This window comes from Mesoplodon mirus (assembly GCF_964341445.2).
Source record: "Mesoplodon mirus genome assembly, chromosome: 18".
Classification (NCBI taxonomy): Eukaryota; Metazoa; Chordata; class Mammalia; order Artiodactyla; family Ziphiidae; genus Mesoplodon; species Mesoplodon mirus.
Genome location: NC_138994.1, coordinates 3,272,912 through 3,300,052, shown reverse-complemented (window position 1 = coordinate 3,300,052; position 27,141 = coordinate 3,272,912). Strand labels below are relative to the sequence as shown.

Genomic DNA, 27,141 nt, shown 5'->3' with positions numbered 1-27,141 from the left:
CAACTACTGAAGCCCGTGTGTCTATAGCCCGTGCTCCGCCACAAGAGAAGCCACCGCAATGAGAAGCCAGCACGCCACAACGAAGAGTAGCCCCCGCTCGCCGCAACTAGAGAAAGCCCGCGCGCAGCAACGAAGAGCCAGCGCAGCCATACATACGTACATACATACATAAATAAATAAAAAGACTCTGCGCTTCCACCACAGGGGGCGCAGGTTCTATCCCTGGTGAGGGAACTAAGATCCCACATGCGTGCGGCATGGCCAAAAAAATAAAGAAATAAAATAAAATTTAAAAATGATTGTAGGAGGTACTTTCTAGTGGTAGCTGTGGGGAAGGTAAATGCTGAGAAGAGCAAAGAGAATCATGCCCAGAGGTTACTGTAAAAGCCCCAAATTATACAGCAAAGACTGCAGAGACTCAATTAACTCCAACCATAAGAAGGCAGGCATATACTTTCTGGCAAAAGACTGACATTTCTCATGGCTTCCAGGTCCTACCAATCAAAACAAGAGCACAAGCTAAAAATCCAAACTTATCCTTCCTCCCAACAGGGCGGACTTACTAAGGAGGTGCAGATCCATAGCAATCACAACTACCCTGGCCAGACGTATCAAGCTTCTCACAGCTGCGAGGCTGCCAGCAAGACTGGCACATAGTAAGCTGTGGAAAAGCTAACAAGAAAATCTAACAGCACCAAATCCTAAGCACTAAAAAAAAAAATCACCAGTTCAATCTTACTACTTCTCCTCCAAAAGCACAAAATATTCCATCTCAATTTCTCTTGTCTTCACTCTATTCCTATAAGGACAGGAACAAGACAGGAATCACTCCCATTTTACAGATTAAAAAAAGGGGGAAGTATGAAGAAGACAAAATTGGCCCACATCCCGCAGCTGATGCTGGAGTCCTACATGGAATCTAAATGTTCACGTTCTCTGTACAACATGCTGCCTCCTAACAGCAGTCAACCAAACGTTCAAACGTGAATACCTTAGCTCCTCTCCAATTCATCAGAAAAAGCTCTTGGACCAAAAAATGTAATTCTCCAGTGCCCTGAACTAAGCTTCTTTGCAGAGCTACAGCCCAATTTGCTCTGCAGTAGAAATCTGTATTGTGCTTAGTGTGAGGGTTGGTCACAGAGCAGCCAATGACCATTAAATTCTGCTTCCAAATGCAAAAAACCGTATAATGTTATATGCCTTTTCCTCCTCCTAATCTATTAGACGTAGCAGCTAATTTCACGCCACCCCTCCTATTTGGCGTCTCTGGAATCTTAGACCAAGTCCTGGTCAATATGGAACAAAGGCAAGACAAACCACAAGAAAACTAGCAATCTATCCCATGTCATTACCCACAGCTTCAATCCTGCCCTCCCCCCAGCTGATGAAAATTTCAACTACACTGGTTACGTGGAGCATCGAATGCAGAGCCTACCACGAAAAAGCTGCTTCAGCAGCCACACTTTTCCAGACCTGAGCTCCCAGCGTGAGTTCATTGGGAGGCAAATGTGGAAACATACATCGACCTGAAGGGGCAACACGCATCAACCTACTCATTTCCTCAGGAAGTCTGGGTTTGCTCTGATCCCCAAGATAAGCCCCTGGCCCAGCTGTTCAGAAAAGGCAACAAAGTCAAACTGACCAAGGGAATTCCCTGGCGGTCCAGTGGTTAGGACTCTGCGCTTCCACTGCAGGGGGCACAGGTTCCATCCCTGGTCAGGGAACTGAGACTCCCCCGTGCCACATGGCAAAAACAAAAAGAAACAAAACAAAAAAACTGACCCCACACTTTCCTCTTGAAGTACAAGTTCCTTTGAAAGGATGAGTGGTTTCCAGTCCAGATCACACCTTAGGACCGACTAGGGAGCTTTTTAAAAATTCCAATTCTTGGCCCTCTGATCTTTCCCCAAAGCTCCCCACGTGAATTCTGGTGAACAGTCGTTCTCAATGTTTTTCAGCCTTGGGTTGTGGCTACCAGTGCATCTCATGAATCCATCACATGAGCTGCACCAAAGCCAATTCCAATCTTTCTAAGAACCCACTCAACAGTGCAAACCACAATGGCAGTTACCACAAGGGAAGTCTCATTTCACTGACACAAAAGTTGACAGCTTTTCTAAACTGATGTATAAATCGAACACTGGATATCAGAGAGCCGTTCACTCTTCAGAAATGCAGGGAAAAAATGTCTAAGTTTGGAATTTTCATCAGTTGGCCTAGAACTCATGTACTAATGTACATGAGTATACCCCATACTTAGACGTCTCATGTGGGTTTGAGAGCAAGGCTATTTTCTGTTCTCACAGTGGTCAGCATACAGGCTTGAGGTACCAAGTATACCTAAGACACCAACCAAGAAAATATTAAAACTTTGAACAGAGATGCCCAACTGACTGCTGGCCTACGGCTACACAAGTCTGTCACATCATCTGCATGCGTGAGTGTGAAGGGGGTGCTGGTACACAGAAAGAATAAGCCAGGTGGTCAAACACAACACCAACTTTTTGCCCCAAAGGCTACACCTTTCCAGCAAGCCCCCTGCCAGGGGTAACGGTAGACAGACACCTTGGAAAAACTTTAAAAGCTGGGCCAGGGTGGGCGTGGGGGGGGGGATGGTTTGGAATCATCGCCCAACTAGAGAGATGCTAACCAGCTGATAGGTGTCACCGCGGGAGTGAATTCTTAGAGTGAAGGCTGCTCCCACAATCAGCTCTAACCTAATGGGCAATGTCACCACCTTTCACCCCAAGTCTCCGCCTCCTTATGAAGACCATATCTTAAGAATTGTCAGGATCGTGTTAGCAGTAGAATAAAAGGGAAATGAAACAAGAAAAGGAAGTCTGTCAGCCAGCCCCACAGCCCCCCAGCCGGCCTCACCTCCCCGCGTCCAGCTCCCGGCCCGCAAAGCCTCCCACGTCTGTCAGGCTCGCAGCTGAAGCAGCCAGCTCTCCGGAAGGCCGCTTGCCGGCCCCATCCCCACCGCCGGAGCCACCGTTGCAGCTCTTCGTGCGGAAGAGGCGACTGAGGCGGATTTTGAGGGAGCTCTTCCGAGAAGGGCCCGCGAGCGGCCGGAGGGGCCCAGGAGGAGGCGGGGGTGGGGGAGGTTGCTGCTGCTCCCCTCTACTCAAGCGCCCTGGAGGGACCAAGTCCTGCACCGGGAAGGGCACCGGGGGTAATTCAGGGCCCGGGGGCTGCAGCAGAAGCCGGCCGCCCCCTCCTCCTCCGCGGCCCGGGCTGCTGAGCTCCTCTTCCGAGCAGCTGTTAGTCTCCAGGCTCTCGGCCTCCGACTCCAAGCCTTCCAGGACCAGCAGCGCGTCGCTCGTTTCCGTGGGGTCCTCCCCGGCCTGCGGGGCGGCAGCAGGCGGCTGGGGCTGCGGAGGGGGCGGCTGCGGGGGGCACGGGCACGGGCAGCAACCCCCGCCGACCGTCTTGACCCCGGGCCCCGCAGGCTGCCCGAGCCCCAGAGCCGCCAACTGCGCCTCTAGTCCAGCCGCCGGGCCCCAGGTCCGCTCGAGCGCCAAACCCGGCGGCAGGGCCTTGGGGTCCAGGGCACAGCGGTGCCGAGGACACAGCAGTTCCGAGGGTCCCGGCTCCCGGGCCGCCTCCGCGTCCTCCTCCTCCGGCGGCCGACCCACGTTGCGGAACACCATCAGCTGAGGCGGCCGGGAGCCCCGCGGGCCCGGCCGCGCGAGGAAGGGTGGCGGCGCGGGGCCATGGCCCGGAGGCGGCGGCGGCGGGCCTGGCTCGGGGGCCGCCTCTCCATAGCCGAGCAGGCGGCTCAGGACGCGGTACGAAGCGGCCGCCGCCGCCTCACCATCCCGGAGCTCGGCCCCCTGCATCGGGGAGAGGGAGGGAGGGCGGGCGGCTGGGAGCCGGGCTGGGGTGGGGACTAGGCCGGGCCCCTCCGGAGCCCCGCCCGCCGCGGCCCCCGGAACGACAGTGCGAACGGCCGCCGCGGCCTCTGCCTCATAGGGGTGGGGGGCGCGCGGAGCCCAGCGCGAGCCCACCCTGCGCGGCGCCGCCGAGCACCGCCCCCAATGCGTCACTTCCGGGTGATGGTGGCCACGCCCTCTCCCCTGGGCGTGCTCGCGCCGGCCTCTCCGAAGAGTGACGTTACGCGGGGCCTGGGCCGCTATTGGCCGTGAGCTGCTTCTCGCCTAGCCCTTAGTCAGGTACCCCGACTCTGGTTTTTCACTTCCCGGGCCCTCTGGCCGAAGCCACCCTTCGGGATAAGGTCGGGTGGCCCTGGGAAGCTTGGTCTAGTCCTGGGAGAGAGCTGCTGGCCTTGGAAGGACAGTAACTTTGGCTCTGGTCCCGCCTATTGCCGCTTGCCATGTGTGACAGTGGCCAAGTCGTTTGTTCATTGACTAACTGTATCCCCGCCTTGGCATCCAGTGAATATTTATGGAATGACACATGAATAACATGTTCTAGACCCAGTGCTGTGCTGATAAATGTTGAACAGCCGACTGTCGGGAGAAAAGGGGGATGTATGCACATATATAGGTACATAAGGATGTGTAGCACAGAATTTACAAATAATAATGTACATTTACAGATTCCTTATAACCAATTTATTCTCACAGAATGCTTTCACTGATTTTTGCCCAACTGCTGTATGGGTCGCCAACCCGTGGTTTCAGTTGACCGGGGAATGTAATCGCGACATGGATGTTGGTTGATGTCCTCTGTGTCAATGTAAGAGGAAAGTGAGTAAACAAAGACGTCTTACCTGTCAATTATGGGAGCGACTTCTTTGCTGAATAAGAAAACCATTTTCAAATACTGCAAGAATATTTCCTCAAGTTTTGTGCTATACAGAATGTAATGGCTACCAACATAACACATTCACTTAAAATCTGAATTATTTGCATTTTCTCATCACTTTCTTAAATCTAGATTATCGACAAAACAATCAAGTCCCTATTTGTAGCGTCTGCCGATTTCTCTGGTGTAAATCCTCCCACCAAGGCTGATTTCAATCTACCATCTTGACTTTACTGAACACAGAGCATGCAGTAGTTTCATACTATTATGTAGCAGATACAATAACACAAATAACCTCAAGAGCACAGGTAAATAATAATAGTAAAACTATTAGGAAGTGATGAGTTTTGAGAATGTATTACCTTTGTTTTTAATATATTTAATGTTTGTATAATTTAATTTTTAACAGTTGGCTGTGTTTAGCAACTGGCTTGTAGGGAATTCCCTGGTGGTCCAGTAGTTAGGACTCTATTCTCTCACTGCTGAAGGCCGGGGTTCAAGCCAAAAAAAAACCAACTGGCTTGCAAAATTTATTCCACGCCCCCTGCAGTGGGAGTGCAAAGTCTTAACCACTGGACCATCAGGGAAGTCCCAAAATTTCTGAAATTTTAACAGTTGGCTTTCACAAGCCTGTATGAGCCAGTTCCACAGTACCACTAGACCTCAGTTTTCTCATCTGCAAAATAGGGTTAAGGATTGCTGCTTTGCTTACTTGCAGGAATGTTGTGAAGGTCAAGTAAGTTCAAGCTTGTGTAGAGGAGGTGTGACTGGAGGCAGGGAAACCAGTTAGGAAACCATTGCAATCTTCCCATGAAGAGATGCTGAGGAATGCAAAGGATAACGAGGAAGGATCAGCCAGCAGAACTTAGCAACTTTAGTACCTGAAAGTGCATTTAGGGGAAGATGATCCAGGGTCTGCTATGAGTTCTACAGCCAGAGAGAACTTTTTAAAAAGATATTTACTTATTTAGCTGCATCAGGTCTTAGTTGCAGCATGCGGGATCCTTAGCCACAGGCATGTAAACTCCTAGCTGCGTCATATGGGATCCAGTTCCCCGACCAGGGATCGAACTCGGGCCCCCTGCATTGGGAGCACGGAGTCTTAGCCACTGGACCACCAGGGAAGTCCCCAGAGAGAACCTTTTAAAATGAATATTCACCAATAGCCTGTGATTATAACCCTTCATGGTTTCCCACTGTTCTTAGGCTAAAGACAAAACTCCTTAAGGAGGCCTGTGGGGTCCTGTGTCATCAGACCCCCGCCTCTCTGGTCTCATCTCCCACCAGGCTCCACCTTGTTTTCTCTGCCCTGCTGTTCCACTAGCCCTGTGTCAGGCTCAAAAACATGTCCATTGCATAAACGATTCCCTTTTCTTGAAAGGCTTTTTCCCTCCCTTTTTGCTTCATAAACTCCTATTCATCCTTCAAATTAAACTTACTTCTCTCTACCTCAGGGAAATCTCCCTGCCTGGGTACTTCCTCCTCAGTGAGCTCCAAGACCACTCCTTTGTTGCACTTAATTGCACAGGTGTGATTTGTTATCTATCTGCGAGGTTATTTGATTAAAGTCTGTCTTCCCTATTAAGCTGTTAGCTCTGTGAGGGCAGGGGCCTCGTCTGCTTTTTGCCCATCATGGACTCTCCAATGCGAAGGACTGCCTGGCATGGAGTAGGCCCTTGATACATAAACATGGAATGATTGTTCCATGCTTGTAAGAAGCTCCTGCTACAAATTCATCTCTAATTCTGCACAACAGAATTAATAACCTCCCTTGCCCATGGAAAAACTGAAGAGTTACTTACTAAGGTCATACAGTTCAAAAAGGTGAAGTGGAATTCAAAACCAGCTCTGACTCCAAAGATTATATTTTCTACCCTCTCTCCAATACCTTTTAGGTGTTACTTAGGTCTCTGGAGAAAAGAAGAGAAATTGCTATAGGACCATAGCACACCGGAGGCCTAAGAAGACCACCCAAGATCCCTGGCTGTCTCTGGAAAACTCTGGCTCCAGAACAGGTTACCCCCGACGAATGCAAGGTCTGTAAGCTCCACAGCGCCCTCTGCTGTCCAGCTACTTTCCTGGCCCCAGAGGGAGGCAGACCATGTCTGCCACCTGGGGTATCTCCACCTGTCCTGAGCACACAGAGGCACAGGGGAACACACACAGGCTCTTCCTAAGGCAGAGCAAGGAATGCTGCCTTTCTCCATTTCCTTAAATGTCCAGACCTGTAGTTCCTGTAGTTCCTGGAAAAAATATTGAAAATTAGGCTCCAAGCAAAGGAAGTGTATCTTTGTATGAGCTGGATTTGTTGGGTAGGTTTTACGTCTACATATACCTGTTTCCTGAGGGCTAGATAAGTGGTCCCTGCAGTGGTAGAACCCTAGTTTAAAAGGTTTGCAAAGAACAATTCAGAGAATCTAAACCAGTCTTGAGTTCACTCGATCGTTCAGCAATGGGCTAGGCTTCAGTGATGAATGAGCCGGGCGTGGTCTCTGCCCCTCTGGAGCTTTGCCGTCTAGTTTTGCGTCCTAGTCATGCCATTTCCTGGACATATTACCAAGAGCAAATAACTAAACATCTGGGCTTCCCTGGTGGCGCAGTGGTTGAGAGTCCGCCTGCCGATGCAGGGGACACGGGTTCGTGCCCCGGTCCGGGAGGATCCCACATGCCATGGAGTGGCTGGGCCCGTGAGCCATGGCCGCTGAGCCTGCGCATACGGAGCCTGTGCTCCGCGACGGGAGAGGCCACAGCAGTGAAAAGCCCGCGTACCGCAAAAAAAAAAAAACAAAAAACAAAAAACTAAACATCTTTGAACCTGTGTTTCATTTGTAAAAATAGGTCAATAATAATCCGCCCTTGATAGAGCTGTTCTAGGGATTAAATGAAAACCTACACGCAGAAGCTACAGCACCATTCAAACATAAGTTATTATTATGAAAAGCTTCTTGGGGGAAAAAACAACTGACTCTTATGTCTTCACCCAAGGTGTTCTGTTGGCCCTGGCCTAGCAGTGACCAGTAATAATACCAATAACGTGGAACGGAGCCCTTGCTCACCCCACCCCACCCCCTACCATCCCTCTTTCTGTTGGCACACAGGAATCAGAGAGGCAATGGATGTGTGGATGTGGGATACAGGTCTGACCCCAGCCCACTCGCTGGCTTTGCGGCCCTGAGGAGGTCACTTAGCGGACATTCGGTTTTAGTTTTCATTTCCTTCTCTATTAGAGAAAGGTCTGGGATATAGGCACTCTTAGTTCTGACATCATAGGGATTCTGTGGAGGTTTGTCCTCTAGCCCCCATCTCTTCCTCCACCCCTTATGTTCCCAGTGAAGGTTCCAAAGCAGAACTGTTGCTTGCAGAGGCCACCAGTAAAGCAAGAGACGTTTTTAGCCACCACCACCCAGCCCTCCCTACATAAACTCAGAGATCTGGGACATCAGAGGTTTAAGAAGCAGGGATGGGGGCAAAGTGAGAAGGGGAGAAACTAACAGATAGCACATGCACATGGGGCCAAACCACTGGGTGAGGATCAGCAATGGGAAAGTGGTGGAAGAGGGAGGGAGAGGAAGGCAGGGGCTCTGTTCCGTGGCTGACTTCAAGAATCCACACCCTTCTGGATCCGAGGAGGCTGCCTCAGACAATGCTAACTCTGAGCTTCCCAGTTATTGTGTCCGACAGAGGGAAGGATGTGAGGGGTAAGAAGACCTGGAAGAGCAGGAGAGGTTGGCCACGGTTTTCATGAAGAAAGGAAGAAGACAGGGCTTAGAATGACAAAATGAAGGTTCAAGAAGCAGAAGCAAAACTGTTCATTCTCTTCCCCCCTCCCCACCATGACCCCCTTACTCCCCGGGCAGTGGCTAACTCTGTGATGCAGGAGAAGGCGGGCTTCCCTGGCTGGGGAGGTGGAGACTTGGTGGAGGCTCCTGCTCTGTCAAGAGCAACAGTGTGGTCCTAGGGAAGTCCCTTCACCTCTCCGGGCTATAGTTAGGTCTTCTTGCGGTCTCTAAGGATGAATAATAGGGTGATGGTGGGGGTTTGATGGGGCAGTGTAGGAGAATCAGAGCTCTGGGTTTGAGTCTCGACTCAGATGAAGCAGCTGTGTGATCTTGGGTGAGTCTCTGAGCCTCACTGTCTGCATCTGTGAAGTGGGGATAAGAATATTCAGCATACGTGGGTTGGGGAAGAGTCATTGAGATAACGCATGTGAAAAACACTTTGAAAAATGCCACCATCTGTACAAATATCAATTATGGTTCTCTTGTGCTCTCTTGGGACTTCCCTGGTGGTCCAGTGGTTAAGACTCTGCACTCCCCATGCAGGGGTCCTGGGTTCAATCCCTGGTCAGGGAATCTGACCCCACATGCTGCAGCTAAGAGCTGGTGCAGCCAGATAAATAAATAAATATTTAAAAAACCCTATACTTATTGGGCTCTCTTGTCCACCCCTCGCCAACCCCAATCTCAAATTCCAGCTCAGCAGCAGGGGGTACAGGCAGCTAGAGCAGATTGCCAGGAGCTGCAGCTTGGCCCTTTATCATGGCCGTCGAAATTGCTGCCAGGAGGCTGAGTGGCGCAGAGGAGTGGAGAGAGGGGCACGGGCTCATCTGCCGTTGCTATGGCGCCCATCCCGGATTTGCCCATCTCTCCTAATGGAGCAAAGGGCAGAGGGAGGGAGGGAGGAAGAGAGAGAACGGCTGGTCCCTTCTATCTCTCCCTGGAGCAGATGTAGGGTGGGGAGTGAGGGGAGGGAGCCTAGATATTGGATAAGAGGGGGAGGGAAGAGTGGTGTGCCAGGATTAAAAGGGTTTGTGATGGGGGGGCCACACTGAGAGAGCAGGGAACAGAGCCCTCATGCCTACGTCCAGAAGCCAGCTGATGACGTTAAAGAGAAGAAAAAAACAAGCAAGACAGCGTGAGCATGAGAGAGAGGAAGAGAGGAAGAGAGAAGGCAAGGATCGGAGGCGTGCAAGCAGGCGGCCCCAGACTGCGACCAGCCTCTGCCTGGGATCTCCAATACCCCGGGCAGCCTGGACTCCAGGGTCCCTGAGAGCTGCCCCAAGGATGGGCACCAGGGCAGTGGTCATGCCTCCTCCTGTGTGGGGGCTGCTGGGCTGCTCTTTCCTCTGTGGCTGGGCTCTGGGGGGTCCGAGGCTCCTCCGCTCTCTGCCCGCGCTGTCCTCCCAAGTCAAGCCAGGATCTGTACCCATGTGGGTGCCCCCGGAGGGGGCTGAGGCAGCCCTGGCTTTTCTCTACTCTGGAGATGCCCAACAGCTGTCAGGGGCTAATTGCAGTGAGCGCTATGAAGCCCATGGGGCAGGAGCCAGACCAGGGCTCCCCCCAATCCTATGGAGGGCAGCGGGCACCATTACGCAGGCTGCCAATTTCCTCAACATGCTGCTACAAGCCAACGACATCCGGGAGTCCAGTGTGGAGGAGGATGTGGAGTGGTACCAGGCACTGGTCCGCAGCGTGGCCGAGGGGGACCCGAGGGCATACCGGGCTTTGCTGACCTTTAACCCTCCACTGGGGGCCAGCCACCTGCAGCTGGCCCTGCAGGCCACCCGGATGGGGGAGGAGACCATCCTTCAGGACTTGTCAGGGAGCAGGGTGCAGAAGGAGAGCCCAACCAGAGCCCTGGACACCCCTGACCTGCAGAAGCGGGTGCTGACCAACGACCTAGGGAGCCTTGGCAGCCCCAAGTGGCCACAGGGGGATGGATATGTGGGGGATTTGCAGCACGTCAGGCTGTCTCCTCCCTTCCTGGAATGCCAGGAGGGCCGGCTCCGTCCGGGCTGGCTTATCACACTCTCAGCGGCCTTCTATGGACTCAAGCCAGACCTCAGCCCGGAAATCAGGTAAGTGGTTTTTGTACAGGGTTTGATGCTATTGTGTATTTGTGGGGTGGGGGGCCCAAGTCCAGCCAGCTGTGCATAGGCCATTTGGTGTGCACATGTGTGGGGGACACAGATGTGTGTATTTGCATTCAGCTGTGTATATCTGCAGTTGACTCTGGGACTCTGTAACTGTGTGTTAACGTATACAGGTGTGTGTATGTACTACATATATATCACTCCATGTACAAGTAGGTATACACGTGTGTGTGTACACACGTGTGGACATAGCTGGGCATAGGTCCTGGCCTCTAGGTCTGAGTAGTGGGTACAAGGCAGGAGAGGGCTTGGTGCAGGAGACAGTGATAATCCATGCACTGGCTTCTCAGAGGAGTCAGATGGGCGCTTCGGGAGTGAAATTCGCTGCTCCCTAGCAGTCTAGAACTGTAAAAGGAGGCTCCTGCAAAGGAAGGAAAGCACTTGGGGGGAGGCTTGGCACCATTGCCTCTTCTGCCCAGGAGTTGGCCAGATCCCCAGGGTCACTCCCAATGGCTATATTCTTATATCAAGTCCTGACCCCAGTAGCCTACGATACTCCTCAAATAACTGACTTCCTCCCTCAGCTGGAGTAAAGAGGTGATTGGGAGCCACGACGGGAAGGAGGGAGCAGATGGATAGTGTACCGCAAGGCATTCAACCATCAACGTTGTTTTCCCAGCTCTGTGTCCCCATTCATGGTCCCGGGCAGAGTTCCTCTCCTGGCCACAGGCAGCCTGGCTCCTTGCCAGCTCTCTCCCCATTCAGCCCAGAGCAGGGGTTGAGAGCCCTTGGGCCAGGCAGCTCTGACCCTGGGCCCCTCTATTCCATATCTCCTTTGCTGTGATCAATTCAGACCTGGTTTGGGCAAAGTGAGGGGGTGGTTAATAGCTGTGCTTTGCGTGTGTGTGTGTGTGTGTGTGAGTGTGTATATACATGCAGTGGGGAAGTGTGAGTATCCCTTTCAGACAGATCATCAGAGCCGCAGCTCCTGTATGTCTCGCCCCCTCCCTTTCCCAGTGATAGAAATCAAGAAATGCTAGGATGTTGAAAACCTGAGGGATGGGGGGTGGGGGCAGGGAAAAACCTAGGGGGAGGAGGATTGTTGCTGCAGAGACAGCGAGGGTTAATAGCACTGGAGAAATGGCGTGCGTGTGTGCCCTCTCTCCTGGCACACTGCAGCCACTGTGCTAAAGTTCGTAGAGCTTGCATTGCCTCATAGTCTGGGGTCCGAGGACACATGTCCGCCTTGGCATCGTTCACTGTACCCCTAACTGCCAATTCACTGCCCTAGGGGGCAGGTGCAGATGGACGTAGATCTTCAGAGCGTGGACATCAACCAGTGTGCCAGCGGCCCAGGCTGGTACTCTAACACACACCTGTGTGATCTCAACAGCACCCAGGTAAGGATACAGAGGGCGGGGGTGCCGGTGTCCTGCCTCCCTCCCCTTTCCCATCACTGCCATCAGGAGCAGCTGACAAAGGCACACCACCCTCTCCGGGCTTCAGGGAAGTCCCTACTGATAAGACAGATAGAGATGAGATATCAGGCTTTTTGAGAGTGAGGACACATACAGCCTAGCCCCATCCCCCACCCGAGACAGCCACCTTCATTCCTTTGCATTCTCAGCATGCTTCCCTGTCTGCTCTCCCTTCGGGTACTTAGGTGCTCCAGGATCCCTTCCCAGGACCGCCTCCTGAGCCTCTATTAATTGTCCCCTTTCCTTCTCCTGAATCACATTCTCCATGTCAACAGAGCTCTGGGCTCTTTCTGACCCACAAAGGATGCTCTGTTGGGTGTTTGTTGAAATAAGTAGAATTGCTGGCTGGGGTGTAGGAGGAGACTAACCAGAGAAGGAACTTGAAGAGCTCTGGGACTGGTCAAGGTGATGGAACCCAGGCGAGATGCTGGCAAAATCAAAGCCGTGGATGCAGGAGAATCTGGATAATGGAAAGCAATGGTTGGTAATCCTGCAAGCCCAGTACTGGGAAACTGGCAGGTCAGTGAACTAATCCGCTCCACAGTTACACTGACGGCATGCTTGTTCCTGAGCTGGACCAAAGCCAAGGGGAGCCCTGCAGCCTGCTGGGAGGTGTGGTGGGTTTGGGCATCTGTTGCTCTTCAGGGCTCATGTGTTTGGAGCTATCAGTCCAGGGATGGATAAGGGCTCCCATTGTCCAGTGCACTTTTAAACCCAGCCACATTCGTGTCTCTGGGTATGCATTTGTCTATGGCAGGAACAGAACGTCTTCCAGTGGTCTGAGTAAGAGGGGAAGCTGGGCCATGATTTCAGAAGCACCTTCTAGGGGCTGGATATGTAATCTTCCTTCCTTTGCCCCACTGCTGTCTGTTCCCAGCCACTCCCTACAGCATATCTGACCTCATGCACGGGCTCATCTTCCCTGCCAGGCTCTGAGGTCTTCTCTGTCCCCTGCTGGGCAAACATCAATGGGGGGAGGTGGAATAAAGAGCTGGCCTTGGCATCCCACCAGCCTGGCATTAGCCTGGCATTAGGGCTGGGGAGAGCAGTCCTGCGCCAAAGCCAGATGGCCCTGATGGAGGAAGCTGCTCCTCCATGGGGGCCTTTTCAACCCACCTGTGTGCCAAAGAGGGAGGCTGATGGGGACCCTGGAAGCAGGATGCAGGCACACAGGTGTGGTTGAGCTCAGATTTCTCCCTGCTTCCACCTCCCCAGCACCTTGCTCTAGCATCAGCTGGGCACTGGGAAATGGGACCTGTGAGGCTCCTGTCAGGGCCAGTCTGAATAAAAGCGTGATCCATCTCCATACTCTTTGCTTGGAGGTCTCTTTGAGAAGAGAGGCAATGGTGGGGGCAGTGTAGGGTTTCCAGGGATGGAAGGCTTCCCAAGGGCTGGGGTGGCTTTCTGGTGGGGCTCCCCGGTGTAGACCCAGGGGCCGTGGATAGGAAGGTAGATGCACCCTCCGTCTCTTCCCGGGAGGGAAAGCCTCATATAAATACCGATTGTGTTTGTCATCCCCACAGTGTGTCCCCCTGGAGAGTCAGGGCTTTGTCCTTGGCCACTACCTCTGCCGCTGCCGACCCGGCTTCTATGGGGCAAGCAGCTCCGGGGGTATGTAACTGTGCGGAGGGCCAGGGAGGTGTTTTACAGGCTGGGCTGATTGGAGCGGGACCTCTGGGGAAGAAAGGCAGGTCGGGGTGAGACACTGGGAGGAAACTCATGGAGCAAGGGAAGAATGTCGAGAGAAGCAGGAGAGGCAGGCGGGGTCCAATTTGGGGGTGTCTGTTCCTTCTGAGAACGAGCTTAGAACATGCCAGTCTGATGCAAGCTGACCTTGCAGTGAGTCCTAGCCTGGCATCACCTCTTCCTGTTACCCTGCCTTCCCCTGAAAGTACCCACTTCTTCATTCCTACCCATCCTGACGCTACCCCAGGGGCCACAGACCGTAAGAGGGCAGGGAGAGAGCTGTGGTGACCATTGGGAGAGAAGGCTGGGGTCTCAGGTTGTCCCCGCCATGCCCCTCTCCCTGCGCACATCCTGTTCTTTATAGGCTCAGAGGAGGGTGCTGCCCAGCCTACCGGGCAATTCGGGTCCCCTCAAGGCAGCTCCGGGAGGCTGCTGCGGTGCCAACCATGTGCTGAGGGCTGCTCCAGCTGCCTGGATGCCACGCCGTGCCTGGTGGAGGAAGCCCCCAGGCTGCGGGCAGTGGTGCTGGCCTCTCAGACGTGCTGCATGCTGGCCGTCTTCCTGAGTATGCTGGTCGCCTACCGCTGCCGCCAGAGCAAGGCAAGGAAGGCCCCACATCTCTCTGCTACACACGAGTCCTACCCATCCTGAGTCTCTAGCATCAACCGGAGACCAGGACTACCTAAGACTAGAACTTGAGAGAAATGGGTTCTGGCCCTGATTCTTAATCTAACTCACTATGTGACATGAGGCAAGTGACCTCACCACCCTAGACCTGTTTCCTCACCTGCTCAATGAAGGCATTGGACTTGATTCAAAACACGGTGTAGGCACTGGGGGAAGTGATCTGGCCCCTCAGACATGTAAATAAAATGACAGCACAGCAGAACAGGGGCCAGGATAGAGGTGTCAGTTGCTGTGGCAGCTCAGAGAGGGGACCCAGTCACCCTGCCTGAGATGGCGCGGGAAGACTTTCCGGAGAACATGACGTTTGAGCCAACGTTGACGGTCAACTGACAGAGAGGCGAGTTTCTAGACAAGGAGGCAGTCTGACCCAAAGCTTGGAGGAAAGCCTGAGATCCCCTCTAGCTCCAGCAACCTCTGATTCTAGCCCAGGTCTGCAGCAAGGCCCAGGCTGGGACTGGGAGGGGCATGGGCCTGGGGTGGCAGGAGCTACATGAAACCTTTGCCTCAGCCAGGCTTAGTGCCAGGGGAGCTAAGAACCTGTGGTGAGAGTGGCTGTGGATGGAGAGGGCAGAGCTAACGTTACAGGGAGAAGCTCTAGCCCAGGGCCGTGGGGCAACCCCTCAAACAGGCCTGAGAGCCTCCTGTACCCTCCTCCAGGCTCCGTCCTCTCGCTGCCCCGCTTACATACCTCTCTCTTTCCCGGGTCCCCAGAGCATCCGGGCCTCTGGAGTGGTGCTGCTGGAAACCATCCTGTTTGGATCCCTGCTGCTGTACTTCCCCGTGAGTCTGTGGCCAGAGGCTGACCCCACCTCCCAGGATCCCCCATAGTCCCAACCTGGTACCCTCCAAGCCCCAGAATCCTTCCTCTCTGCCCTGTTGGGGGGATTCAGAGACCTCAAAATCCTCCAACTCATACCCACAAATGACAGGCTGGTCTAGTGAGCTCTGGAACCAAACAGCCAGGCTTAAAAGGAGCTCTATGACCTGCTGTGTGACTTAGGACAAGTTACCTAACCTCTCTGATAACAAAGCTACTCCTTTGCAGAATGGAGGTGATGATGCCTCTATGAAGAGGTGGTTAGGAGGATCAGCAGTGTGTTTGGCATAGGCTGGCACACGGTGGAAGTGCAGTGGAGAGCAACTGTTTTTGCCCCCTCCCCACCAGGTGTTCATCCTGTACTTCAAGCCCAGTGTATTCCGCTGCATCGCCCTCCGCTGGGTCCGGCTGCTGGGGTTTGCCACTGTCTACGGCACTATTATACTCAAGCTTTACAGGTAGGGTCTGGGGCAGAGCTTGCTCTCACGCTGCTCACTCCAGGCTACCCCAGCTCATTGATGGAATGAAGTTCTTCACAGCCAGACCCCTACCAGCTCCACCCCTCTGTGCCCCCGAGGCCTGCTCCCATCACTATGGCCCTCCCCGCCATGTAAATCGTTTGGGGGTAAGACGAGGCGGTGAACCATGGAAGGGAGGGGAGGACAGGGATGTGCGGAGGGACGGGAGGCAATGGCCAGGGGCGTGTCCCCTCCCTGCATCCACCAGCCACACTCTAACCCTCGTAGAGTGCTCCAGCTGTTTCTGTCTCGAACGGCCCAGCGGGGCCCCCGCCTGAGCAGTGGGCGGCGGCGGCTGCAGCCTCTGGGGCTGCTCCTGCTGCTGGTGCTGGGCTTCCTGGCTGTGTGGACAGCGGGGGCCCTGGGGCAAGGCAGTGAGCGCACGGCCCTGCTGGCGCGAGGCCACACCCACGCAGGCCGCCACTTCTACGTCTGCCACCACGACCGCTGGGACTACATCATGGTTGTGGGTGAGCTGCTTCCACTGAGCCCAGCCTCACTCTGGTCCCCCTCCCTGTACCTCCAGGGGTCCTCCTGCCTTGTACCTGGACCCCTGGACCGGGGTCCCCCCAGCACGGCCTACAGAGAAAGGGGGGCATGGCTGCTGAGGTGGTACCCGGCTCTCCTTATTTCCCCGCAGCCGAGATGCTGCTCCTGTGCTGGGGCAGCTTCCTCTGCTACGCCACCCGGGCTGTTCCCTCAGCCTTGCACGAGCCGCGGTACATGGGCATCGCCCTGCACAATGAGCTGCTGCTTTCTGCTGCCTTCCACGCAGCCAGGTGAGGACGGGCCCTCCTACCCACCACGGCTCCCACCCTAATAACACTCCTCACCTCTCCCAGGTGGGGGTACCCCCATCCCACAGCCCTCCTTGCAACACCTACTACGCCTCAGCAAGGGGAGGAGGGCCCCCACCTGTAGCTCTCTCCCTACCCCACAGATACCCTTCCTGTAACCCATGTCTCACCCAACACCCGAGAAGAGGAAGCACGCTCCACTCCTAACTCCTCTCCCATTCCACACGCACCCCCACCCCGACTCTCCTCCACATACAGGCTCCATTCTCCCTGCCTTCTTCCCCCGCACACCCCAACTGTCCTTGCAGCGGGCCTGCTATGAGTGTCCACAAGGACCTGGCCCTGTGGTGAAGGTAGAACCAACCCACAGGGTGGTCCATAACAGAGTTAAGTGCTATAAGCAGCCAGAGAAGGCAAGCTGGAGTCGTCTGGGAGGGCTTCTCAGAGGTGGAGATTAACGTGAGCCCTGAGGTGGGAGGGCAGGAAGAAGGAAGAGTGCCCTCCTCACTGCACGGAGCACCTCCAGGAGATCAGGGCGGGGGCTGGGAGGACAGCCACTGAAACAGCTGAGAGGAAGGAGGCCACTCCCACCTGTAGCTAACCGTCCCCTTCCCACCTCACCCTCAGGTTTGTACTGGTGCCCTCCCTGCACCCAGACTGGACGCTCCTCCTCTTCTTCTTTCACACCCACAGCACAGTCACCGCCACACTGGCTCTGATCTTCATCCCTAAGGTGAGGTCTTCCCCTGGCCTCATGTGAGGGAGATGCAGCCCTTTGTACCAGGGGCTCTGTGGAGCTGCTGTGCCCATAGCACCCTCTCCAGGCCAGGGTGAGAATGACACCCTGGGCCCTGAGGGATTTGGGCCCTAAGCAAGGAGCCCACTTAGGAGTCACGGAAGGAATCTCCGTCTCCAATCCCTGGGCAAGGGAAATAGGAGCTAGAGCCGGGACTTCCCTGGTGGCACAGTGGTTAAGAACCCGCCTGCCAATGCAGGGGACATGGGTTTGAGCCCTGGTCCCAGAGGATCCCACATGCCGCGGAACAACTAAGCCCATGTGCCACAACTACTGAGACTGAGCTCTGAGGAGCCCACGCACCGCAGCGGAGAGTAGCACCCACTCTCCGCAACTAGAGAAAGCCCACACATAGCAATGAAGACCCAACACAGCCAATAAATCAATCAATCAATAATTTTAAAAAAAATAATGAAAACACTCGGAGTTAAAAAAAAAAAGAGCTAGAGCTGAAGGGAGTCCTTGTAATACAATTGGAAGGTTGGCAGACTCTGAAACTCAACTCAGAAGCAGTTACAGAAAGATAGGTGAGGGGGGGAGCTGAAGGACATGGCTAGGAATTGTGGGGCCAGGGCATTGAGACCCCTGGTCTCTGAGCTAGAGAAAGTCAGGAAGGAGAGGGAACAATACTCCTTGGACCCCCAGATTTCCAAATCAGAGAGAGGGTGAAGATTTATGGAGTAAATACATATGCCACGGGGCAGGGAGCCAAGGTGAGTCTTTTTCCCGATCACGCCCACCACCATGGCTAGTTCCGGAAGCCGGGGGCTCCTCCCCGAGAGGAGATCTTGGATGAGGTGTACGAGGACGAGCTGGACCTGCAGCGCTCAGGCTCCTACCTGAACAGCAGCATCGCCTCAGCCTGGAGCGAGCACAGCCTGGACCCTGGAGACATTCGGGTAGGTGCTGCCCTCCCCGCCTCCTCTTGATGCTACTTAGGGGCTGGGCAGGGGGCACAGCGGCCCTGCCACCCGGGCTGTATGCCACTGCAGGTCCCCTCTCCTCCCCATAGCTTTTCCTCTAAGACCCACCTCCCTCTCTTCTCCGCCATTGCCCTAAGCTGCTTCCCCTGACTCTACTCAAAGGAGGCCACACAGTGGATAGACGCCCCCCCCTGCAAAACCCCAGAACCCAGATTCCTGAGGCCCACTTGGCAAGGTAGAAGCAGAACCATGAGTGGAGTTGAAATCCCCTGTGTCCCCTGTGTCCTCCACTCCCACTCAGCAGGGCCACCGTGAGGGGCAGCCTAAGAAACCCCTCAGTCCCCAACACACCAGGCAGTTAGTGACCTAGGGCCACCGGGGCTGGGTAATTCAGGCAGTGAGTGGCTACCAGGGATTTCCACACCGGGATCCCCTTTCCCTGGACCCAGCAGTGTTAGAGAAAGGACGTTCTTCCTGAGTCTTACATCAGGAGAGCATCCTTACCTTATTTTTCTGCTTAAGAATATCATTATAGTCACAGAAACCCTAATGAGAGGCTCAGAGGGTAGGAAATAAAGAGACCTGGCGGTAAAGCCCATTGTCTTATAGAACCTGCATGTGGGAACGGTCCCAGGAAGCCATGTTGTCCATCCCTCCACCTCCCCTGGGGCCCCCTCCACACCTGACTTGCTTACATTCCCCAATTCCTTCCTTGTCTCAACTGCCTTTGCCTCTCTTTCCCCCGTATCCTCCTCATCCTCTGAGCACTGCCTGCCCAGCCGCCGGCCCCCTGGGGATAGGCTGAACTGAGAACCGACTCCAGCAGGCAGGCCAAAGAGTGGAGGCACGCTGCCACAGAGACACCATCCTTGACCCTCCAGTATGGGGAGCAGCAGCCCATGTACCTCCCCTCTGCTGGCTGCGGGGAGAGATCCAAAGTACAAAAGACTTTCAAAGCCCCATTCCGTCACTTACACCTGAATATGGCAGTTTTCCCGCCCACTGGTCCCGCCACCAATCTCATATAATCCTCTTCAGGAAGTGAACACTAGGCAGCCAGTTTTCCTTACTTTATTGAAGCAGAGGCTCAGAGAGGGCTAGAAATAGCCTGGAGGCGCATGATGGGTCACAGCAGCCTCAAACCCAGGTTTCCCGTCCCCCAAGGTGGAGGCTCCCCACCAGACCACAGCGCCCAGAGAAGTCAGCGGTGCGCTGAGGCCTCGGAGCTGAGCGGGTCGGGCTCGGGAACTAGGTTGTTGGCCCCGCAGGACGGAGAGGTGAATTCTGAGTTTTAAAAGCTGGGAAGGGACACAGCTTGGTGGGAGAGAGATCCCCCCGAGGAAATGGTCTGAGCAAGGGCCGGGGGGCGGAGCAGCGCCCCCCGGGGGTGGAGAGCTTGGTCCTCACCGCCAGTTCCGCCCCCCGGGTCCCCCCGCCCCCAGGACGAGCTGAAGAAGCTCTACGCCCAGCTCGAGGTCCACAAGACCAAGGAAATGGCCGCTAACAACCCGCACCTGCCCAAGAAGCGAGGCAGCTGGCGCCAGGGCCTGGGCCGCTCCTTCATGAGGTACCTGGCCGAGTTCCCCGAGGCCCTGGCCCGCCAGCACTCCCGGGACTCGGGCTCCACGGCCCGCGGCAGCCTGCCCGGGGGCTCCTCCCGCCGCCGGCTGCTCAGCGCCAGGCTGCCCAGCGCCAGCCTCCGGGAGCCCGCCGCGCCGCCGGCTCTGCGCAAGTCCCGCAGCACCTGCGAGCAGGACCGCGCTCCCCGCGGGGAGCAGCACCCGCCTCTGCTCGACTCGCTGCTGAGGAGGAAGCTGGCCAGGAAGGGCCCGCAATCCGAGAGGCGCGAGTCGGCGGCAGGGCCGCCCGCGCTGAGCTTCAGGTCGGCCAGCGCCCACAATCTGACGGTGGGAGAGCGGCTGCCCTGCGTCCGGCCCGCCTCGCTGCACAAGTCGCTGAGCGTCGTGGCTGGCTCCAGGGAAAAGGCCCTGCTCGAGGCCAGCCAGGCCTACCTGGAGGAGACCTACCAGCGGGCGAGGGAGCGGGAGGACAGAAGGAAGGCAGAGGCCGCCCTGGCCAGCCCGGCGCGGAGGCCCTCGGCCTGGAGGCTGGAGCGAGCCCGAGCGACTCCCCTGTCGGCCCCACCTTCCCCGGCCAAGAGGAGCAGCGTGGACAGCTACCACGCCTCCAGAAAGCTGCACGAGGAGGCCGTGAGGAGGCTGCCCCACCCGCCCGTCCAGCACCAGATCTCCACACCCATCATGGCCACGTCTGCGGTGGGCCTGGCTCCCACCTCCAGCTTCTCTCTGGCTCTGCTGCCAGCTCCCGCCCCTGCCCTGGCACCCATCCCAGTACCCCCACAAAGCCCCAGCCTACTCACCTACATCTGCCCCTGGGAGAATGCAGAGCTGCCATCGAAGAAGGAAAATGTGGCTCAGGAAGGCCCCTCGGGGCCAGAGCGAGGCAACCGCTCTCCCGCCTCAGGTCGGGCCAGGCTCTGGAGGGCCCTGTCTATAGCAGTAGAGAAGAGGGGGGCTGGGGAGAGTGGGATGGACACGGAGGACAGGTGTCTCCAGGGGGAAGCTGATGAGGATGAGGACAGGCCTAAGTTCTTCTCTAAATCCCACAGCCTCAAGACCCCTGTTCAGCAGGGTTCCATGCGTAGTCTGGGACTGGCTATCAAAGCTCTGACCCGTTCTCGGAGCACATACAGAGAGGAGGGCGGGAAAGGGAGTCCTGGCAAGGAAGAGAAGGGCCGAGCTTTGGGAGAGGGTGTGGGGGCGTGTCCCAGATCTCCCAGGCCAGGCCGCCCCAAGGCGGTGAGTAAGCAGGCCGCGCTTGCCCCCTGTGATGACGAGGAGTCCTTCCAAAACCAGCAGAACGCTCACACAAGCAGAATGCTCCAAGTCTGTCACCAGGAGGGCGGCAGGGAACAAGAAGACAGAGGCAGGAGGCCGTCCCAGGGTCTAGGGGAGGGGAAGGTTGCGAGAGCAGGTAAAACAGGGCCTGCCACACTGAGGCGAGTCAGGCGGGGCACAGTTAGGGACAAAAATGTTAAGCAAGCAAAAGAAGCCCCTGGGCAGTGGCGGGAACGGCCCAAAGCTGGCCTCCAGCCCCTGGGCAGTGCTGACCAGAGGGTGATAGATGTATGCCCCTGGGAAGTCCCCGAGTCAGAAACGTGTCAGCCTGACAGTAGCAACAAGGCTGAAATCTGCCCCTGGGAGGTACGTGGAGGCCCTGAGGAGGAGGCCCTGAGGCAAGATCTAGATGCCTCCCAAGATGAGAGGGGGAAAGGCTCAGAAAAGTCAGAACCCAAAGATGTGGTTGCCGTTGCTCAGAAGAAGCCGGAGAGGCTGGTCAGGGGACAGGAGGCAGCGTGTCCCTGGGAGAGTGCCGATCCTGGGGATCTGTCCCGTCGCTCGGCCCCTCGAGACTCTGACAGCACCAAGGGCAGGTCTGGGACGGTGGGCAGCGTGGAGCCTAGAGAGGCAGAGACACGACTGTGGGAAGCCGCTGGCCCAGGAGCTTGTACACCTGACATCACCAAGGCAGAGCTCTGTCCCTGGGAGGCACGTGAAGGAGGAGAGAGTGAGAAACCGTCCCAGGAGGGAGTAAAGAAGCTCCCCCAGGCAAAGCAGAAAAGTCCCAAGAAGGCAATGTTCTTGGAAGAACAGAAACTGGGTGAAGGGTTGGCATCTCTTTGTCCGTGGGAAAGGACAGATTTCCGGGGCCCCTCAGCAGTCTCTACTCAGGCCCCGGGAACCTCCGGGGGCTCAGGGAGTTTGGGCAGCAGCGTCACTGAGGCGTGTCCACGGGAGGCAGGAGATGCTCCTGCCATCGGGAAAGCAGAGATTTGTCCCTGGGAGCTGGGTGATGAGGTAATAGGGAAGGAAATGATGAGTCAGAGGACAGGTGGAGAATCTCTCCAGGAAAAGGGAAGAACCTCCAGAAAAGGGAGCTTTGGAGAGACATGGGAACAAACTGCGAAAGCAGCGCAGAAATTTAGTCAACGGCAGGAGTCCGTGTGTCCCTGGGAGAGCACAACCCCTGGGCACTCCAGCCCACGTCTAGAAAACTCCTCATCCGAAGCTGGTGGCCAACTCCTCAGCAAGGGTGGAAGCACAGCAGCGCAGGTATGTCCCCGGGAAGATCTCAGGTCACAGGCAAAGGCAGCAACACCTGCCAAGGCAGAAATCTGTCCCTGGGAGGTGAATGAAAGAACGACAGAGGACTGGACATCGGGACAGGCACCAAAAGGAGAATCTCAAAAGGACAAGGAGAAGATGCCTGGGCCATCAGGAATCAAGGATAGCACAGCTTGGGAAAAGCCTGAGGGACAGGTGCAAAAGCAGGAAGCAGTCTGTCCCTGGGAGAGGGTGGACCCTGGCAGCTTCTCCCCACAACCCGGTCCTCGAGACACAGATAGACCCAAAGCCACTTTCCAGATGTCAGGCAGTACGGGAAGCAAAACTGCTGAGATCTGTCCCTGGGACGCAGAGGAAATCCTGCCGGCTGAGAAGGCAGAGATCTGTCCCTGGGAGGTGAGTGCTGGAGCAGGGGAGAAAAGGGCTTTGGGAATTGAGGCCATTAGGCAATTTCCAAATGATACAGGAAGGGCTTCTGCAGATTTTGGACCTGGAGAGATAGCTGTTACTGCTCCGAAGAAGCCAGAGAGGCAGGCCTGGGAGCGGGAGGTGGCCTGCCCCTGGGAGAGCTTGGATCCAGGGGACTCCTCTCGGCATTCAGACACTCTGGGCACCGAGAGACCAAAAGCTGGGCTCCAGGTATTGGACCGTGTGGGGTGCAGGCCAGCTGAGGTGTGTCCCTGGGAAGCAGAGGGAGCGCCTACCAGTGAAAAAGCCAAGATCTGTCCCTGGGAGGTGGATGAAGGAGCCCCCGGGAAGGAATCAGAACAAGAGATGGGGACTGATTCCATGGGGCAGAGGGAGAAGACTCTAGAAAAGGGGAGACTCACCTCCCTGGGAGAAGACATATCAAAATGGGAGATAAAACTGAGTCAAGAGCAGGAAGCTATGTGTCCTTGGGAGAAGGACTTGAGGACACCCTCTGCTCAGGCCGAGGTCTCAGACTTGTCCAGCAGCGGGAGTAGCAGAGCGGCAGAGGGGCACTCCGTGGAAGTGAGTGATGAAGCAGCACCGAAAGGGGACCTGACACAAGACCCAAAGATGGGCTCCTTCCCAGAACAAGCAGAAAAAGCAGAAGTCACAGCTGAAGATGGGGAAAAAGCAAGCAATGAGCTACGACCTGTCTGTCTACAGGAGAGCATGGCCCCGGCGGGCTCTTTCTCCCACCCAGACAGTCACGGCCCTGACCAACCTGAAGCCGGTGCTCAGACACCGCTTAGCGCTGGGGGCAGGCTTGCTGAGGTCTGCCCGTGGGATGCTCCTGCCGTGGATGCTCCTGCATCTGACAGCGGCGCCAAAGCGGAGACCTGTCCCTGGGAGGTGACTGAAAGAATCCCCGAGGAAGGGGTGTCAAGACAGGATGGAGAAGGGGAGCCTCCAGAGGAGGAGGAGAAAGCCCCAGAAAATCCAGAGCACAAAGCTGTGGCCGTTCAGGCAAACTCAGGGAGTGCAGATGGGAAACAGGAGGCTGTGTGTCCCCAGGAGAGTCAAGATCGTGGGGGTCTGTCTCCACAACCAGCCCCACAAGCTTCTGACAGAAGCAAAGAAAGTTCCGAGGCGGCAGGCGGCGTGGGGGCCAGAGTAGCAGAAGTGTGTCCATGGGAAGCAGAAGAGGCTCCCTCTGATAAGAAAACAGAAATCTGCCCTTGGGAGGTGAGTCAAGGAGCAGCAGAGAAAGGGGGACTGGAACAAGAGGTGGACAGAGAATCTCAAGGGCAAGGAGAGATGTTCCTGCAAAAGGCAGGATCTGGAGGGACTGAAGAACACTTTTCAGAAGAAGTGAAAGTCAACAGAGAGCGAGAGACGGTCTGTCCTTGGGAAGGCACAAGGTCAGAAGGGCTCTCCCCCCAGCCAGATGCTCCAGACACGGACCAACCCAAAGTGAGTCCCCACAGAGCAAGCAGTATGGGGAGCAGGATGGCAGAGCTATGTCAGTGGGAAGTCACAGATCCAGAAGGAAATAAAATAAAGGGGACCACGGCAGACATCGATATATGTCTTTGGGAGGTAACTGGAGCCCCATCTGACGAATCTGGCTCCTGGCTTTAACAGAAACTCAGACAGAAAAACTCTGCCCCATAGCCCCTGAGAACCCACCATGCCTTTTAGTCCACAGACCTCTGGGTGGTTTCCTTCCAGAAGGCAAAAGCCCCTGGCCCAAAGTGAGCAAGCCAGCCGGTACTTTTACTCTGGAAGGTGTCAGAGAACTCCAAGGACCTTCAGAACTTGGGCCGAGGACCAGCTTAGTCCCAGAGCCAACTCTCCAGGAACCTAAGGCTCAGAAGTCTTCCTCCTTAACTGAAGACAAGGGGAAGTAGCTTCTAAAGCTCAACACGAAGAACTCACCCCTCCAACTGTCTGTCCTTGGAACTAGGAGTAACAACTGTATCAGGTGAGGCGAAACACTGGGTGGCTATCTTTTAGAAGCCAAGGTCCTTTCCAAGTCCTAGGTGTTTCCAAAAAACTGAATCAAACACACTTGGCCACTTTCTCTCTCCAAGGTGGCCAGAAGTCAACTCATTCCAAGACAAACTGTACAAATAGGGTTTAGCTCGGACCGCAAAAGTTAATCCCATCCCCTCTTTACTTCCAACTCTTCTTCCTGCTCCAGAGAACAAGGGCTGGACCTTCTACTTCTAATGAATCCTCCTATCCACCTAGAATACTCAACACAAGCTGTCTGTGACAGGACACTCACTTGTAAAGCCAATGTTAGTGATAAAGGGAAGTCAGCTGTGCCCAGCCCACATTTTCTCAAAAGGAGACCCATTCTTCTGTGAAGTCTACGAAGGACATTTTTTTGGGAAGAAACTAAACCACTCAAGGCATTGGCCAGATAGGGGCTGAGGATTACAGAAGGTTATACAGGTCACCATGGGAAGCTTAGAAGCCACTCATTCAAGTTCAAAGGTAGATCAGGGGGAAAACTTAAATGGCTCAAAAGAGGTCCCTGAAATGCCTTAAAGATCCTGTCATTTTGACTTTGGATCTCCAGGTTCTGCTTTATCGATTCTCTCACACCTGCCCTGCTTGACTGCTGAAGTACAGCGAATCAAGCACACTTACGTCAACGTCTGGCATCCAAAGCAACATCAGAGACAGAGAGCATAAAGGGAAAGGCAATTGCTCCAGGTCCTTCCCACACCAGCGTTAACAGTCTAAGCCCAGTTTAAGAAGTATGACCCTTACAAGCCTTTTCAGATGGCCTTCCCTCCTTCCTGCTCCATCTTTTGCCAATCTGCAGAGTTCATCCCACTGCCTCATTCTCCTAGCCTTTCAGTGCTGTCATCAAAGGGACCCCTCTCTGTTGTCCAATGCAACTGGGGGGGAATTTCTGGTTCCAATGCAAGAACCACTCCAAATCACTTGCTCAGTAACAGGAGGCCCCCCATCAGTCTCTTTCCCGAGAAGCCCGAGAAAGAAAGGAGGTCCTGTTTACAGCCAGCACTTTAACTGCCCTCAGAAAGAGTAGTGCTATGAGGCAGGTTAGAGGCCTGAGGGCCAGGGAAAGGGCATGGTGTAAACACAAAGCCTCCTTTCTTAGGGAGCTCTCTCTCGTTCTTAGCTCGGTTCAATTCTCTCAAGTCAATTCAGGCTACCCTTACTTAAGTGATCCTAGATAACAGAGTGCTAGAATTAGGTGATACTACCAGAGGGGAATGAGGTAGGAGAAAAACATTGGTCACAGACATCCCAGGATTGGCAGGGGTGAGGTGGGGGTGGAAATAGGCAGACTAAACATGGCACAGGGGCCCACCCTCTAACTGGACAGATACCGATGCCATTCACCAGGAGGAAAAACACCAAAGAAGGGGACCAAATACCCAATGGGGAAAATATCAGTCTGCATGTAAATACTCTGGGCAGCTACAGGGCTTCACAGGAAAAGGAGCAAAGTGTTCCATTTCCAAAAAAGAAGAAGGAATGGAGTAACCCACTTTCAGAGACCAGAGGCCCTTGTTCCGTATCTAGGCCTTCCCTCTTACCTAGGTCCCCTGCCCTAGGCTTCCAGAGCAGTAACTGAAGTGTGTTGTTTTTCTGGGCTCTAGCTAGTTAGCCTCACAGCTTCCGAGCCAATGCAAATTCTGCACCTCAGAACAATCCCACTGGGTCTGGACTAGCTGGGAACAGAAAAGTTGTCCCTCTAACCACAGTTGTGAAATAAACCATGCGGAAAAAAACAAAGAATGCTTTTTCTTGACTATTGCAGTTGTTTCTAGCTTATTCATTATGGTGATTTTATGTTTTCAATGTTTCTAAACATTAATAGTAGATAGATAAGGAAAGAACAATGCCTGCTCTAAAGCCCAAGGTAGCCACATGGCAGCCTTCAGGACAATGGGACTGTCTGGCTAATTCTCAGCCAGTGCCCAGCTACATGGGTGGCACTGCAGATGGTCTCTGCCCAGCCCTTCAAGCCAATCCTGTACATCTGGGCCATTTGCTCAGCTGGATTTGATCCCAAGGGGAAATGAAAATTGCACTTATCCTCTGGCTCTCTGGTGGCTCCCTGGCTTAGCTGCTATTTAGGATTATCTAGAGACCCCTGAGACAGAGATAGGGGAGTGGGGTGAAACAGCTTATTTGAAACTGTTTTTTCATATATTCAGAGAAATCAAGACGTCATTTGGCCATTACGTGTGCTTTGTTTCTGT

At 54.8% G+C, this 27,141-nt stretch overlaps 2 protein-coding genes across 5 annotated transcripts in view; one reads left to right on the top strand and one right to left on the bottom strand.

The window, feature by feature from the left end:
- Window positions 1-4,018, bottom strand: part of SOCS7 (suppressor of cytokine signaling 7) — a 33,756-nt gene extending 29,738 nt beyond the window's left edge. For all 4 annotated transcript variants that reach the window (XM_082603239.1, XM_082603240.1, XM_082603241.1 and 1 more), the window contains exon 1: window positions 2,878-4,018. In XM_082603239.1, the coding sequence (XP_082459365.1) occupies window positions 2,878-3,839 (962 nt within the window). In that variant the 5' untranslated portion in view covers window positions 3,840-4,018. The remainder of the gene's footprint in view (window positions 1-2,877) is intronic.
- Window positions 4,019-9,621: 5,603 nt separating this feature from the next.
- Window positions 9,622-26,745, top strand: GPR179 (G protein-coupled receptor 179). Its single transcript, XM_082603238.1, is given in 13 exon segments — window positions 9,622-10,624; window positions 11,931-12,039; window positions 13,641-13,728; window positions 14,168-14,403; window positions 15,202-15,270; window positions 15,656-15,765; window positions 16,054-16,295; window positions 16,466-16,604; window positions 17,250-17,355; window positions 18,171-18,317; window positions 19,784-24,521; window positions 24,524-24,790; window positions 24,793-26,745. Coding segments are annotated over 13 exon segments (7,299 nt in total). The 5' UTR covers window positions 9,622-9,644; the 3' UTR covers window positions 24,861-26,745.
- The last annotated feature ends 396 nt before the right edge of the window (window positions 26,746-27,141 follow it).